Below are 17,806 nucleotides of genomic sequence, written 5' to 3' on the forward strand. Positions count from 1 at the left end.
GTTATTGGGCACTACTTTGTGGCACAAAGTTTTAATCCACTTAACAGCTTCCAGCACATTTACTTTTTTGGCAGGCAGGTGATGCTGTCAGCTATGCCCACACCAGCACGCAAAATTGCAATAAGCAAGCAACTCTTGGAATGAATAAAAAAAATCCTTAACCAAGTGGGAGGTCAACTTGTTTTTGATAAATTTCAGTTTGCTGTCACCTGAAGCTATGCATGTTAGCATAAGGCATTGTCATATTTGCAGCCCAAATAGAATCATATTATCTGATATCCTCTTTTTATTTTGGATGATTTGCTCATTCTTATAAGAAAGGCAGTAAAATGTAATAAAATGAGCACTGAACTTTATGGTAAGAAGCCTGAATTCGAATTCTAGATTATCCACTCATTAACTGTGCCACTTTGGAGAAGTCCCTCAACTTTTCTCAATCCCATTTTTTTTATTAGTTATTTTAGAGAACAAGGTAAAACATTGTAAAGCATTTTGTAAGCTGCAAAACTCCAGTATCTACTTTTCTTCTGAGCTCCATACATTTTCAATTGCCTGTTAAACATTCATGGCTAGATGTCCTGTCCAAAATGCATTTTGATATACAGTACTCAAGCTTTCATTTTCTTCTGAATTCTCTAATTCTATTAAATCATGCTAATAATTTGCCAGTTACCCAGGTTGCAAATGTTTAAATATGGTTTTGTTGCCCCTCTCTCATTTATCCCTTATAAGTTATTCATTTATTTATTAATTTTTGCATCCAGCAAATGCCTATGAATCACCTGCTGCCTTTTCTGTGGCTGTACATCCTCCCTCTTTCAATCCCATCTCTGCATTTCAAACCAGGCTCTGCTCCATTTCATCTCCCTGTTTCACACTCTGCTCCTCTGGCTTTGGCGTCTATCTTATACCTCTCAGCCTAGACCTTGACCTGATTGTATCACTTCTTGCTTAGTCTGCTTCTCTGGCCCCAATGCCTCTTATCTCTGATAAGAAGCACTCCTTTGTTCCTAGTCTGTGCTCTGTACGACCTCCTCCTCCCCATCCCAATAGTCAACTGAGCCCTCTGAACCAATTTGTTAGCATCCCCATTTCCATGATGGAAGAAAAGGCTCAGATGCTACAAGTGACACTGAGGATGTTACCTAATTTTAATAAACATCATTTCCTCATTTTAAAAATGAGACGGATATACCTCACAGGGCTATTGTGAAATGCGAGAACACATGACTGGCACAGAAGAGGTACTCACAACCTAAGTGTTCTTCCCAAAGACCTAGCTATACTTGCATAATACTAAACTCAGTACTCCACATCTAACCATTCAAAATAGAGGCTTAGAACTGAAGTGGGGAGATGAGAATAAAATGTTTAATAGATTTGTGTATGGGAATAGACTATGTAATGCAGTGCAGGTGGATGAGTACAAAGTAAAAAAGTGAGTAGAAAAAAGTTACTCAAGAAAGACAGGCAGATATGATTTGTAAAGAAACTATCAGGTGTAAATTGGTGAATATAAAGCAGGAGAATATTTTAGGCACGAGGAATTAGGAAAATTTTGAGAGCAAAACAAAGTATGGCATTGCGGTATAAATCTGGTAAAATGAAGAGGATGGGTTTGAGGTTAAAGATCCTATTTAGAGAGGTAGAATGGTGCCAATTATTGCAGACTTTCATTTTTGTCCTAGGAATAGAGAAATATATGTGAACCAGTGTTTTTAATATTATCAGAATTTTACTTCCAATAAAAGCAATGCATTTTGTTTTGTTACATCTTAAAGAGGCAATTAGAAATGTAATAAATTTGTAAATCTGTTGATATCATATTAAACAAGTGGTCTCTAAACCCAGTTTCAAAATGCACTATTTTAAATGTGAAATAACATTTGTGAAGAAAAAAATGGACTGCATTTAGGCTATCATCCTTTCAATGGAGGTTTCCTGTGGTTTATTTATGAATATTAGTTGCCGTCCCTTTCTGTGTGAATTGGGCCAGAAAATCACAAATGCAAAAGTCTTTGGGATTGGATTGTCTAAATCAAGCACTGCACATTTTACAAGTGAGGAAACAGAAAGGGAAGTTAAATTATCTTTCATGACGTCATGTGTAGTCAGTGGCTAAATGAAACTCAAACTTTCCTATAGATTTTTAATCTAATGCTTTAAAAATATATACTTAAGAACCTAAGATAGCCAAGATATTATCAAGGAAAAAGAGCAGAGCTGTACCAGATAGGAGGACTTACTCTAAAACTGTAGTAATTAAGAAAGTATAATATTTGCACAAAGATAGACCATGGAATTATGGATATTCCAAAAATATATCCACACTAAAATAGTGCCTTATATGATAAGCGTGTCATGAATTTCTATAGGAATCAATGGTTTTCTTAAAAAATTGTGCTGCGTTAATTGGATATATCAATGAAAAACAAGAAAAGAACTTCAACTCCTAACTCACATCAAACGCAGAAATGAATTTGAGATGGATCACAGACCTAAAGTGTAAAAGCTAAATCAATAAAGCTTCTAGAATAAAGCATGGAGAATATCTTCATGACTTCGAAATGAGTAAAGATTTCTTAACAAGACACAAAAAAATGCAAAAAAAAAATTAACAAATTGGATTACATTGAAGTTAAGAACTTCTGTTTATAAAGTGATAAAATTAAGAGAGTGAGAAGTTAGCCACAGGCTGGGAAAATATTTTTGCAACATGTATGTATTCATCAAATTACTCATCAACAGAATAAGGAAGTCATTCAAATAAAAAAAGGAAGATAACTTAATTACAGATGTGTGATCAATTTGAACACACATGTCATAGTGTCAAAATGGCTAAGAATCATGTGAAAATGGCGTAAATATTGGCAAAGTCCCAGTTAAGATACACACATCAGAACAAAACATTAAAGATGAACAATACCAGGGTTTGATGGTGATATGAAACAGCTAGAATTCTCCTTCATCGTTGATGGGATGCAACCACTTTATCTATCTACAAAAGCTAAGCATACACCTAACCCATGACCCAATTTTCTATTCTTATATATGGAGGTAGATAGATATGTTCTTAGTTTTAAATATATATATATATATATGTCATTCATATATATATGTGTGTGTATATATATATATTTGTATAAAACCAAAGAGAAATTTGTGCATATTTCCATCGAAAGATATGCAGGAATGTTCAGAGGAACTTCATTCATGAGGACTGAAATGGGGGAAAATAACCATTCTCCATCAATAGTAGCATGGGTAAATAAATTATGGAATAGTTACATAATAGGATGCCACATCATATGAAGAAGAATATATTAGACTATGAGTGAATCTCAGACATAATGTTGAATACAAGAAGTCAAATGTTTAAAGTATATGTTGCAAGATACAATTTACATTAAAATGAAAATAAGCAAAACAATATATGATGATAGAATAGTGATTACCTTGGGTTGGGGGTGGAGATGGTACTAGCTGAGAGGGACACAAGGTGGTCTTCTGAAGTGCTGGAAATTCGTTTCTTAATTTCGATGGTGGTTCTATAGATGTGTCTCTATGTAAAAAATTATTGAGCTATATTGTACATTTACTATATGTAAGTTTTGTCTCAGTTTTTTTTGAAAAGTAGCAGTGATGTTATTCCCTGAAAAGGAACACTTACTATTAAGAAATTGAGAAGAGAATTGTCTCTCTTTTTTTTAGTCTAAAAAGTGCTTCAAACATTTGGTCTTCAGAGGTTGTCATCCCAGCACCATGGCTCCCAATCTTTATCTCATCCCAGCACATAGACAATCTGACATTTTATGACACACTGACATATTACACAACTGGAAGAGACAGAGCTAAGATCTCTAGCCCTTCCAGGCTGTGCCTGGTGGCCTGGAAGAATCAATATATCAGTGTGTCAGTATTTGGGTTTGGCCGATTGCACACAAATATACACTATTTTAGTTTTATCAAACAAAACATCAGGGTAAAGACTGATACAGTCTGAGGCTGTTCTGCATAACTTAGTTTATAAATGCTACATCATCAAAAAGAGAAATTTGGAATGCTGACGTTGTTGGTTCTTTCTTTTTGGCATGTCTTTTTTTAAAACCAAACGTGTACTGTACCTAATGCAAAGAGACATTAAAGAGCCATGTGTCCTTCCTAGTGTCATGAAGTCTATATTAGTCTCGTTTTCATGCCGCTGACAAGGTCATACTCGAGACTGGGCAATTTACAAAATAAAGAAGTTTACTGGACTTGCAGTTCCACATGGCTGGGGAGGCCTCACAATCATGGTGGAAGGCAAGGAGGAGCAAGTCACATCTTACGTGGATGGCAGCAGGCAAAGAGAGAGCTTGTGCAGAGAAATTCCTGATTTTAAAACCATCAGATCTCATAAGACCCATTCACTATCATGAGAACAGCACAGGAAAGACCCATCCCCATGATTCAATCAGTTCCCACTGAGTCCCTCCCACCACACGTGGAAATTATGGGAGCTGCAAGATGAGATGTGGGTGGGGATACAGAGCAAAACCATATCAAAGTCTTATTAGGGAAATAATTTCATTTTAGATGGAAAAAAATGCACTATCTGGAGCCATCAGCATGATGGAGCTAATATGGAGTGCTCTCTGGGGCTGGTGATCAGGTCTGGTCTTCTCCTGAAATTTGCTTTGTAGAAGACACTAGTTATACCTGCAGACACCAACTTACATGTATTAAATTCAAACCTTAAAGGGCTACTAATTTTAAAAAATCACAATTTTATTTGTACTCATGTAGCATTCTTTTAAATTAAATACTTTTTTTCATTTAGTTTCATTTCATCAGACAGCCTTAAACATGTAATTTATTCTAGTTTGTTTACAAAGTTTAAAGACATCTTTTATTCACTGTAGTTTTCTACAGGAATTTGGAAAAAGAGGTAAAAACCTTGAGATTATCCAGTCCTATGCCATATACTTTTACAGATGAAGTTAGGCACAGAGGTATCATTATAGTATAGTATCATTTCCCTACTAGCAATATTTTTTAAGAAACATTTTTCGTCGCTATTGTATCTAAAACACATTTCTTAAACTTTTAAAAAACTTGGTGATTCCTTAAGGATCTAGAACTAGAAATACCATTTGACCCAGCAATCCCATTACTGGGCATATACCCAAAGGATTATAAATTATTCTACTATAAAGACATATGCGCATGTATGCTTATTGCAGCACTATTCACAATAACAAAGACTTGAAACCAACCCAAATGCCCATCAATGATAGACTGGGTTAAGAAAATGTGGCACATATACAGCATGGAATACTATGCAGCCATAAAAAGGATGAGTTCATGTCCTTTGCAAGGACATGGATGAAGCTGGAAACCATCATTCTCAGCAAACTATCCTGAGATCAGAAAACCAAACACTGCATTTTCTCACTCAAAAGTGGGAGTTGAACAATGAGAACACATGGACACAGGGAAGGGAACATCACACACCGGAGCCTGTTGGGAGTGGGGCTAGGGGAGAAATAACATTAGGAGAAATACATAATGTAGGTGACGGGTTGATGGGTGCAGCAAACCACCATGGCATGTGCATACCTATGTAACAAAACTGCATGTTCTGCACATGTAACCCAGAACTTAAATTATAATAAAAAAAGGAAGAAAAATATATCCCTTCGTAGCAATTGTGAATGGGAGTTTGCTCATGATTTGCCTCTCTGTTTATCTATTATTGGTGTATAGGAATGCTTGTGATTTTTGCACATTGATTTTTTATCCTGAGACTTTGCCAAAGTTGCTTAATCAGCTTAAGGAGTTTTGGGACTGAGATGATGGGATTTTCTAAACATACAATCATGTCATCTGCAAACAAAGATAATTTACTTCCTCTCTTTCTATTTGAATACCCTTTATTTCTTTCTCTTACCTGATTGTCCTGGCCAGAACTTCCAATACTATGTTGAATAGAAGTGGTAAGTGAGGACGTCCTTGTCTTGTGCTGGATTTCAAGGCTTAAATCTTTTGCCCATTCAGTATGATATTGGCTGTGGGCTTGTCATAAATAGCTCTTATCATTTTGAGATACGTTCCATCAATATCTAGTTTATTGAGTATTTTTAGCATGAAGGGGTGTTTAATTTTATTGAAGGCCTTTTCTGCATCTATTGAGATAATCTTGGTTTTTGTCATTGGTTCTGTTTATGTGATGGATTACGCTTATTGATTTGTGTATGTTGAACTAGACTTGCATCCCAGTGATGAAGTCAACTTGATCATGGCTGATAAGCTTTTTAATGTGCTGCTGGATTTGACTTGCCAGTATTTTATTGAGGATTTTCACAACGATGTCAATCAGAGATATTGGCCTGAAATTTTCTTCTTGTTGTTGTGTCTCTGCCAGGTTTTGGTATCAGGATGATGCTGGCCTCATAAAATGGGTTAGAATAAAATACCTACAAATACAACTTACAAGGGATGTGAAGAACCTTTTCAAGGAGAACTACAAACCACTGCTCAAAGAAATGGAAGAGGATGCAAACAAATGGGAAAACATTCCATGCTCATAGAAAGGAAGAATTAATATCATGAAAGTACTACCCAAAGTAATTTATAGATTCAATGCTATTTCCATCAAGTTGACATTGACTTTCTTCACAGAATTAGCAAAAATTACTTTAAATTTCATATGAACCAGAAAAAGAGCTTATATAGCCAAGACAATCTTAAGCAAAAAGAACAAAGCTAGAGGCATCACACTGCCTGACTTCAAACTATACTACAAGGCTACAGTAACCAAAACAGCATGGTACTGGTACCAAAACAGATATATAGACCAATGGAACTGAACAGAGGCCTCAGAAATAACACCACACATCTACAACTATCTGATATTTGACAAACAACAAAAACAAGCAATGGGGAAAGGATTCCCTATTTAATAAATGGTGTTGGGGAAACTGGCTAACCATATGCAGAAAACTGAAACTGTACCCCTTCCTTACACCTCATATAAAAATTAACTCAAGAGTGGTTAAAGATTTAAATGTAACACCTAAATCCATATAAACTCTAGAAGAAAACCTAGGCAATACCATTTAGGACGTAGTCATGGGAAAAGACTTCATGACTAAAACACCAAAAACAATTGCAACAAAAGGCAAAATTGATCAATGGGATCTAATTAAACTAAAGAGCTTCCATAAAACAAAAGAAGATATCATCAGAGTGAACAGGCAGCCTACAGAATGGGAGAAAAAGTTTGCAATCTATCCATCTGACAAAGGGCTAATATCCAGAATCTACAAAGGATTTAAACAAATTTATAATAAAAAACCAAACAACCCCATCAAAAAGTGGGCAATGGAGATGAACAGACATTTTTCAAAAGAGGACATTTATGTGGCCAACAAACATATGAAAAAAAACTCATCATTTCTGGTCATTAGAGAAATGTAAATCAAAACCACAATGAGATACCATCTCACACCAGTTAGGATGGTGATCATTACAAAGTCAGTTAACAACAAGTGCTGGAGAGGATGTGGAGAAATAGGAACACTTTTACAATGTTGGGAGTGCAAATTTGTTTAATCATTGTGGAAGACAGTGTGGCTACTCCTCAAGGATCTAGAACCAGAAACACCATTTGACCCAGCAATCCCGTTACTGGGTATATACCAAAAAAAATTATAAATAATTCTACTATAAAGACACATGCACATGTATGTTTATTGTAGCACTATTCACAATTGTAAAGACTAATGCCTATCAATGTTAGACTGCATTAAGAAAATGTGGCACATGCACACCATGGAATACTATGCAGCTGTAAAAAAGAATGAGTTCATGTCCTTTGCACAGACATGGATGAAGCTGGAAACCACCATTCTCAGCAAATTAACATAGGAACAGAAAACCAAACACCGCAGGTTCTCACTCATAAGTGGGAGTTGAACAATGAGAACATATGGGCACAGGGAGGGGAACATCACACACCAGGGCATGTCAGGGGGTGGGGGGCAAGGGGAGGGATAGCATTAGGAAAAATAGCTAATATAGATGATGGGTTGATGGGTGCGGCAAACGACCATCGCACATGTATACTTATGTAACAAACCTGCACGTTCTGCACATGTATCCCAGAACTTAAATATATATATTTAAGGGATATATACACACACAAGGGATACATATATATGTGTATATATGTATATGTATATATGTGTGTATATATGTATATGTGTATATATATAATACATATATATACATAAATATATATATATATGTATCCCTTGTCAAATTCTACTTTGGTTGCAAGAAACGGTAAAAGCCATCACCAGATAAAGCTTGAAATTTCAGTATTTCAAAAGCAATGTATTTCTGTAAGTCTTTATAAAACAAATATGTTTCTCCCTATCATTCAAAATCAGTCTCTGAAAAGGTAAGACACTTGTTTGTCACAAAAATGTGCATGTTGTTAGAGCTTCTCTCTCTCCCTTTCTCTCACTCTGTCTCTCTCGCTCGTCCTTTCATAGTGGATGTTTAAAAATGGGGATAAAATGTTACCTCGGTTTACTGAATAATAGATAAGATGTTAATCCTTTCTATGAATTATTACCAAAATAAGTATTTTTGTGTTTAGCTAATTATGTTTCGAATTGTGTTAATTATGCTTCTTTGAGGTTCATAACTTTACATCTATCCTTCAGGAAATTTTGGCAATAGGCTTGAGAAAATAAATGATTACTTATTAAGCTAAGACTCGTTCCTTTGCAATAAAAAGGACTATATGATTTATCTTTTTTTCAATCTAACTTTAGGAAGTGCTATCTGGGGATATGGTGAGGTCTGAGGTCTATGCTATAATTTTATGCAGCAATCTATAAGATTTGAATATAAAGATTACATTGACCTCTATCTAGCTTGAAAAGTGTTCCCTGTTTCCTATTCTAATGTTGCCATTCCCTGCTCTTACATTTCCATCACAAATATCATTGAGCTAGAGGGACTTCAGATGTCTTCCAGACCAGAGCCTCACAACTTGTATATGGTTACATACAGATACCCCATGAATGGCCGCGGATGTTTTAATATGTCAACTGTTCGGAACTTGGGGATTAACAGTGAGTCCTTTAGGCACCTTCCATTTGTTTTATTTTTGTTTGTTTGCTTGTTTTTTGTGCTGTTATATGACAAATGTTGAGAAAAACTAATTATACCTGTTTTGTTTTATGGACGAAGAGGAAGAAACCCTTTTGAGTTTGGAAGGCTTTGCTACAGAATTCCTTTGATGTAGTGCTAGGTATAGAATCCAGATTTTTGTAGCTTTTGCTCTGCTGTACTTTTGCTGTGACACACTTCTTTCCTTCTCTTTGAATCAGACAGTGGAATTTAATATCTGCTCTTGGTATCTTAATTTAATTGAAAGATATAACCACACTAATGTATAATAACAGTTTGTTAAATTTTTCCTGAAATTTGCTTTATATACATTGAGGTCAATTTTTATAAAAGGCTTCAAAATAGATGTATCTTTTTTTTTTAAATAAAAATGGAAATTTACATTTAGAGAAGTTAAGTGACTTGTCAAAGTCTTCATAGTAAGTTGTTGAATTCACACACAGGTCTGCCTGACTCCAAAGCTTGTGGTCTTGCACAATGTCATGACAACCACGTGTTAATATGAAAAGTAATTATCATCTTTCAAGGTATAGGAATTCTTACAAGGTAATGGAAATAGATACAAAATAGTTGATTTTCAGTGTATTAGAAGGGAAAATTGTTGGGACATGCAATGGGGCATTTGTTGTAGGTACCAGAACTCTTCTCCTCTTTGAATAAGCAATGGCTTTTGAGGAATGGGTATCCGGGAGTAATTTTAAACAAGTCAGAGAATTTTGCAAAAATAATATTTGGATATTTTATTGTTTGTATAGTCCCTACCAGGCACAGAAGTCAGGAAAAATTCAAGTTGCAAAATAACTACAGGGAAATAAATGTTTACAAAGATTTTTAAAGTTGGCTACTGTAGTATTATCTCCACCAATAGCTATCACCTCCCAAATGACAGTAGTGCACATTAAGAAAGGATTATAAGAAGTTACCACTTATTCAATATTAACCAAAGGTCTTGTCTTATTCTTTATTATTCCATATTCATTTTTCCACTAATAGATGGTTTAATGAAATAAGCTCTTTAAAACATACGTGAGGCTGTATATGTGAGAAAAAAGTGATATTCTTAAGACACTGAAGTGAGAATCAGAGCAAACAAAGAACAACAAAATACCATGGCATATAGATTTGGCCTTTCAGAAACTATTAAAATAGTTTAGACTTTTTTGATTGGCTGGCTGACTCTAGATCTGAAGAAGAAAACTTACAAAACAAGGCTGAGACATCCTGTTGTCTAGAATTCAAGAAACTCAAAGAACAATAAGTTGGTTGAAAGGGTCATAGGAACCCACTCACTGAAAGTCAATCGATGGCCAAATAAAAGACAAAATTGAGCATCATGAAAAATATGGATGTATTAATTGAAGCACATTGCACATATAAAAGTCTATAAGTTCATATTGTCATGACATGCAGACAGAGAGAGGGAGACAAACAAGAGGGAAGAAGAGGAGGATGAGGAGAAAAAGCAATTTATTGGACACCATTGAAAAAATGACCAGAGCACGGATATGATTTGGTTCTGTGTCCCCACCCAAATCTCACCTCAAATTGTAATCCTCACATGTCCAGGGAGGGACCTTCTGGGAGGTGATTGCTTCATGGGGGCAGTTTCCCCTATGCTGTTCTTGTGAGAGTGAGTGAGTTCTCACAAGATGTGATGTTTTAAAAGTGGTACTTCTCCCTTTGTTCTTGCTCTCTCCTGCTGCCTTGTGAAGAAGGTGCTTGCTTCTCCTTAGCCTTCATCATGATTGTCAGTTCACTGAGGCTTCCCCAGCCACGTGAAACTGTGAGTCAATTAAGCCTCCTTTTTTCTTCAATAATTACCCAGTCTCAGGTATTCTTTATAGCAGTATGAAAACAGGCTTATCCAAGCACCGACTTTTTGAAAATTGTCAGGTTATAATTTTTCCCCTATAAACTGTATTTTAGGTTAATCATAGCACTAGTTGATTAGAAAAATTACTACTTTACCAAAATTTCCAGGTAATTGATGTGCAATCACTTCCATAATTAAAATAAAATATTCTGGGCCAGGCGCAGTGGCTCACACCTGTAATCCCAGCATTTTGGGAGGCTGAGGCAGGAGGATCACGAGGTCAGGAGTTCAAGACCAGCCCAGCCAACATGATGAAAGCCTGCCTCTGCTAAAAATACAAAAATTAACCAGGTATGGTGGCAAGCACCTGTAATCCCAGATACTCAGGAGGCTAAGGCAGGAGAATTGCTGGAAGCCGGGAGGCAGAAGTTGCAGTAAGCTGAGATTGAGCCATTGCACTCCAGTCTGGGCCATAGATCAAGACTCTGTCTCAAAAAACGAAACAAAACAAAAACCATCATGTTGTAGCTCCTAATGAGGCAATTTAAGTTAAGGCAATTAGTAGTTGAAAGTATCTTAGTATTAATACATAAGGGAAATATTGGGTGCTTCCTGATATGCTGCCAAGTACAGTACCCAATACTTATGAAAAGTTTTTGCACCTCTTAAGATTGACTCAGAATCAAATCAACTTCCATTTAGGAAAGAGTTAATTTCCATTTATAGTGTATTCCAGAGATAGAAGAAGAAGTTAAGTGGTACACAAAGAAGGAAACTGGAAAAAAATTCAGGATGTACATTTTATAAGACCTATCCTTTGCAAAAACTTAATGAGAAAGTAGAGAGAGTGAGAGTTCTGAATTACAGAGACTTGAAAGGCATGCTAACCAAGTGTCAAATGTGATCATTGTTTGGATTTTGATTCACATGGAGCAAATGAGAAGATTTTTCTTCCTTTTCTTCTTCCCCTTCCTCCTCCTTCTGGTCTTTCTTGTTTTCTTTAAGGTCATCGAAGAATTTTAATTACAGACAGTGCTTTTTTTATTTTATCACATAACAAACCATCCTGGTACTTAGTGACTTTTAATAACAATCATTTATTTTCTCACAATTTTTCAATTTGATCAGGACCCACAGGGGCTGGGGATGGGGTTCCTCTGGCATCAGCTAAGGTGGCTCATCTGGGGCTTACTTCCAAGATGACCTCATTCCCAGGGCGAGCACACTGGGGCCCATGTCATCATGGAGACCAGATGGGACAGACACTGGAGCTCTCAATTCTCCTTCATGTGGGTCTCTTTACACGCTGCTTGGGCTCCTCACAATAAGACAACTGGGTTCCAAAGAGCAGAAAATAGAAGCCAGAAATTTTCTTAAAAGCTAGGCTTAACTGAAACTTTGTAATAAGTTCTGGAGATCTATTGTACAGCATGATGATTATAGTTAATAATAATTGTGCTGTATATTTAAAATTTGCTAAGGGATTAGATTTTAAATGTTTTCACCATAAAAAATTGGTAAGTATTTGAGGTGATGGATATGTTACTAGTTTATTTATTTTACAATGTATACGTATGCCAAAACATCACATTGGACACCATAAATGCACACAATTTTCATTTTTCAATTCAAAGAAAGGCATAAAGGGAAAAAGGTAGGTTTACAACTAGTGCAGTGATATTTCTGCCATAGTCCCATTTTCAATGTAGTCATAGTCTCAGCCGACATTCAAGAGATTGGAGAAATAGATCCTACCTTTCTGTGAGGGGAATGACAAAGGCAGGTATTTGAAGTAATCAGGAAGCAATTTTTAGATTTATGAATGGCATTCTCATTGTCTAAAAAAAGTCAAAAAATTTAGAGATAAATGAAGTATGTAGGGTTGAAATAACATGATGCTGAGACTTGCTTTAAAATACTTTAGCAGGAAAGAAAAAGGGCATAAAGCAGGACAGATGAAGTAATTTTTGCAATATCTTGATAATTATTGAATATAGGTGAAGGGCATATAAAGGAATTAGTGTAGTCCACTTTTGAGTATGTGTGAAATTTTTTAAATCAGAATTTGAAATAATATTATAACTCCTAAAGTAAAAAAAATATAAAGAAGAAACCCAAAGTACTAGTTTCATCTAGTTTAGCTTTTGATTAAATTTTAATATTGTATCTCAAAATATTTCTTAAATAATACACTTTCAAAGTACTAACTTGGAAAAGTATGAAGAAATAGTGAAACCTACAGGGGTACTGAGGCTCTTGGGAGGCGCGATGGAAGGGAGGCCAAACAGGAAGGGCTGCTTGACTTTGGTGCATATGATGTCTGTTTGCAGTGTTTGAAAGCAACTGTGTGAGGATTTAATGCTATGAACTTCTGTAGCCATCTTCAAATCATGAAAGGAAGGGCAAGGGAACTATAGACGGTACTCATGACTGATCTCATTGACCCTCTCCTTCAGTGACAACTGTCGATCCATAGACCGTTCTTATATGTGAACAATAACCTTTCTTGATTAATTACTCTCAGTCACGTAGTCTATTACCTGCAACTCAAAGCATTCTTTTTTTTTTTTTTTTTTTTTGAGGCGGAGTTTCGCTCTGTCGCCCGGACTGGAGTGCAGTGGCCGGATCTCAGCTCACTGCAAGCTCTGCCTCCCAGGTTCACGCCATTCTCCTGCCTCAGCCTCCCGAGTAGCTGGGACTACAGGCGCCTGCCACCTCGCCCGACTAGTTTTTGTATTTTTAGTAGAGACGGGGTTTCACCGTGTTAGCCAGGATGGTCTCGATCTCCTGACCTCGTGATCCGCCTGTCTCGGCCTCCCAAAGTGCTGGGATTACAGGCTTGAGCCACCGCGCCCGGCCAACTCAAAGCATTCTTAACCAATAACACTTTAAAGCAGAAGGTGCCAATGTAAATCTCCATTTAATTTGCTAATTAAAATCAAGGGGCTATAGATACCCTCCCCTAAAATATCTTATTTCTAATAAGAGTATTGGAAATAAATGTTATTTAATGAAAAGTAAGTCCAGGAGCAAGTTATGAAGAAACTTATTTGCAAGATCTAAATTTAACTTTAATTGTTTATTCATCTGTTGATGGACACTTAAGTTGATTCCATACCTTGGCAACCAGAAATAATGCTGCAATGAACATGGAGGTGCAAATATCTCTCTGACATACAGACTTCATTTCCTTTGGATATATACCCAGTAGTGGGATTGCTGGAAAATGTGGTATTTATACACAATGAAATACTATTCAGTTTTTAAAATGAAGGAAATCCTGTTATTTGTGACAACATTGATGAGTCTGGAGGGTATTACGTTAAGTGAAATAAGCCAGAAACAGAGAGATAAACACTGCATGTTCTCACTAATGCGGAATCTGAAAAAGTTGAATTCATAGAAGCAAAGAGTAGAATGATGATTACAAGGCTCAGGGGAATTTGGGGAGTAATTGGAGGAGATGATGTTCAAAAGATAAAAAATTTTAGTTAGAAAGAATAAGTTCAGGAGATCTATTGCACAACATGGTGCTTTTAGTTAATAACAATATATTGTACACGTGAAAAGTGCTAAGAGAGTAGATTTTAAGTGTTCTCACCACAAATAAATATGTAAGGCGATGCATATGTTAGTTTAATTTAACCATTTCACATACATATTTCAAAGCATCATGTTGTATACCATAAATACACATAATTTTCACTTGTTAATTAAAAAATGAAGAGAAATAATAAAAATTAAAAAAAATAAATTTAACTTTCAGAACTGTTAGTGCATTTTAAAAATAATTAGATCAAGCATATCTAGAAATAAAATACCTAAATTAATATCAAAGTATCACCTAGTCTTAGCTGATGTTTTCAAATACCTAGGTTTAACATACCATTGTACAGATGAATTTACTGAAAACGCAAGGGCTAAGTATTATCCTGAAGTTTACAAAGGATGATATAGTTAGTATAAAAAGCATAAAATTTGGAACTAGATATTCCTGGACTAGATTCCAGAATTTACCATTTTCTAGTTTTGACCTTGGCAAGTTACTTATTCTTCTGAGCCTCAATTTTCTTATCAAAAAAACAAAGTAAAACAAACGAACATTTTTCAAGATTTTTTTTAAGGAGTAAGATAATTTGCAAAAGTCCTTAATTTCAAAACTTACTTTGAAGCATACAGTAATCAAAACACTGTGATACTGGCATAGAAACAGACATGTAGACCAATGCAATACAATGGAGACTCCAGAAATAAACTCTCATTTACGTGGTCAAATGATTGTCAGCAAATCTGTCAAGACCATTCGATGGGGAAAGTACAGTCTTTCAACAAATGGTGTTGCACAAATGGAATATACACACACAAAACAATAAAGTTGGACCCTTACATTGCAACATACACAAAGAGTAATTAAAAATGGACAAAGCCCTAAAGAGCTAAAACTATAAGTTATTAGAAGAAAACATTGGGAAAAATCATCCTGACGTTGGATTTGGCAATGATGTATTTAACACCAAAAACACAGGTAACAACAACAAAAATAGATAATTTAGGCTTTATCAAATTAAAAAGAAAAAAAACTTCTGTGCATTAAAGGACACTATTACCAAAGTATAAAAGTAACTCATTGAATAGGAGAAATTATTTGCAAATCGCATATCTGAGAAGAGATATCCAGAATGTGTAAAGAACACCTACAACTCAACAATAACAAAACCAAAAACCAAACTAACCCAATTTTAAAAATGGGCAAAGGACTGGTATAAAAATTTATCCAAAGAAAATACATATATGGCTAATAAAAAGATGCTCATCACCACTAATCACTAGGCAAATGCAAATCAAAACCATGAGATACCATTTCACACTCATTAGGGTAGCCACTATTAAAAAACACACACACACACAAACAAACGAAACAAAAAAAAAAACAGAAAATAACAAAGACTAGCAAGGATGCAAAGAAAATGGAACCTGTGTGTAGTGTAGGTGAGAATGTAAATGATGCAGTCAATAAGAAAAACAGTATGGTGGTTCCTCATTAACATGGAATTAACAAAGGATCCAACAATTCCCTTCTCGATATATACCCAAAAGAATTGAAATCAGGGACTCAAACAGATATTTGTACATCTATGTTCATAGCAGTCTTATTCACAATAGTCAAAGGTAGAAGTAATCCAAGTGTTTATCAGCAAACAAGTGGATAAGCAAATTGTGGTATATACACAAAAAGGAATCTTATTCAGCCTTAAAAATGAAGGAAATTCTGGCACATGCTATTACATGGATGCACCTTGAAGATATTATGCTAAGTGAGGTAAGTCAGTCACCTGATGGTATATATTGATTCCACTTACAGAAAGCATGTAAAGTAGTCAAATTTAGAGACAGAAAGTAGAAAGGCTGTTTCCAGGGCCTGAGAGGCAGGGGAAATGGGTAGAGCAGTTAGTGTTTTATGGGTATGGGATTTGAGTTAGGAAATATTAGGAAAGATGAAATGGTTCTGGAGATGCATGGTGGTGATAGTTGCACAACAGTGTAGAGGTACTTAATGTTACTGAACTGTTTACTTAAAAGTGGTTAAAGTGGTACATTTTAGATTTATGCACTTTGCATATTTTGCCATCGTAAAACTGTGTGTGTCTCTCTATCTTGTCATGTATTGAATCAAATGTTTTGTTAATTGTTGAAAGAGAAAATAGGAATGGGAGATGGGAAGAATGTGAGATGGACCCTTGACCTACCACCTTTAAAAGGAAGATGTTACTTTTATCCTGAAGAATAATATTTCCTCCAGGTTTGCCTGTAGTTGTTTTCAATGCATTTTCACTGCAGGTTTTAGGACTATCATTGCCACCTTTGAAATCTGTTTACACAGATCGTGGTAAGTCTCATTCTCTCATTTTATGAATCAGGGTTCTTCATTAATTTAGAAAATTGTTTGTTCAATAAAGGCCTATATTATTTGATAATGGTCTCTGAATCCCCTGGATTACGGCAGGGATTTTACTTTGTAATAATCTCCCATGAGAACTGGCCAAACAGCTGTGAAGGCAAAAGAGAACTACAAGAGGCAATCGTAGTTTTCAAAGCAGAGCAGCAAGAGAGTGAAGCTGGTCAAAATGAATCTTTTTTGCATTTCGCTGGTAAGTTCCTTTATTTGCACCATTTATGTTCTCATTTTAATTTTACTGTGTCAAATAAAAGGAATGAAATTAGGATATATTCTAAACTTCCTATGTGATGATATTAATACATTTAGCATCTCAGAAAGTTCCCATCAAAAAGAATAGTGAGAAAGGATGCTTTCATTAAAGCACTTAAGCCAACTCTACTCAAAGACAAGTAATAAAAAAAATCTGCAACAATTACTATTTATTTAATATTTTGATGCTGAATTTTTAAGTATAATATTCTGGGAACAGTATTTTTGAGAAATAATTTTCTTCTATTTGTTATGAGTATGAGACAAAATTTTGCAAACCATGCAGCCTTTGTGTTGCTTGCTTTGCTTTGAGACATCCCAGGAATCAAAATTTCTTCTTTGTTCTTTGAGTAATGAATTCCTTTCAATGTTGACTTGGTTGAACTTCCATGGAGGTAGTTTTCTGAGTTGCACCACACTGTAAACGCAAGGTACAATAGATTAATCCAGTCCTGGAGATGTGCTTACTCAAGGGTATAAGCACCTCTCAAATTCTTTTTCACATTATTACTTTTTTCCCTTTAGCCTGAAGTGGATCAGTGAAAGTTATCAGGTAGTCATGGATCTGAAAATACTTTATAACTCTAACCTGCAATTGTGAC

At 35.4% G+C, this 17,806-nt stretch overlaps 1 protein-coding gene across 1 annotated transcript in view; it reads left to right on the forward strand.

Moving 5' to 3' along the window:
- Positions 1 to 17,021: 17,021 nt before the first annotated feature.
- The window catches only part of LOC111552981 (putative uncharacterized protein ENSP00000383407), a 60,157-nt gene continuing 59,372 nt past the window's right edge, over positions 17,022 to 17,806 (forward strand). Inside the window, exon 1 of the mRNA XM_023227487.1 lies at positions 17,022 to 17,145. Within this exon, the coding sequence (XP_023083255.1) occupies positions 17,122 to 17,145 (24 nt within the window). The 5' untranslated portion in view covers positions 17,022 to 17,121. The remainder of the gene's footprint in view (positions 17,146 to 17,806) is intronic.

The sequence above is a fragment of the Piliocolobus tephrosceles genome, chromosome 19, assembly GCF_002776525.5.
Source record: "Piliocolobus tephrosceles isolate RC106 chromosome 19, ASM277652v3, whole genome shotgun sequence".
Classification (NCBI taxonomy): Eukaryota; Metazoa; Chordata; class Mammalia; order Primates; family Cercopithecidae; genus Piliocolobus; species Piliocolobus tephrosceles.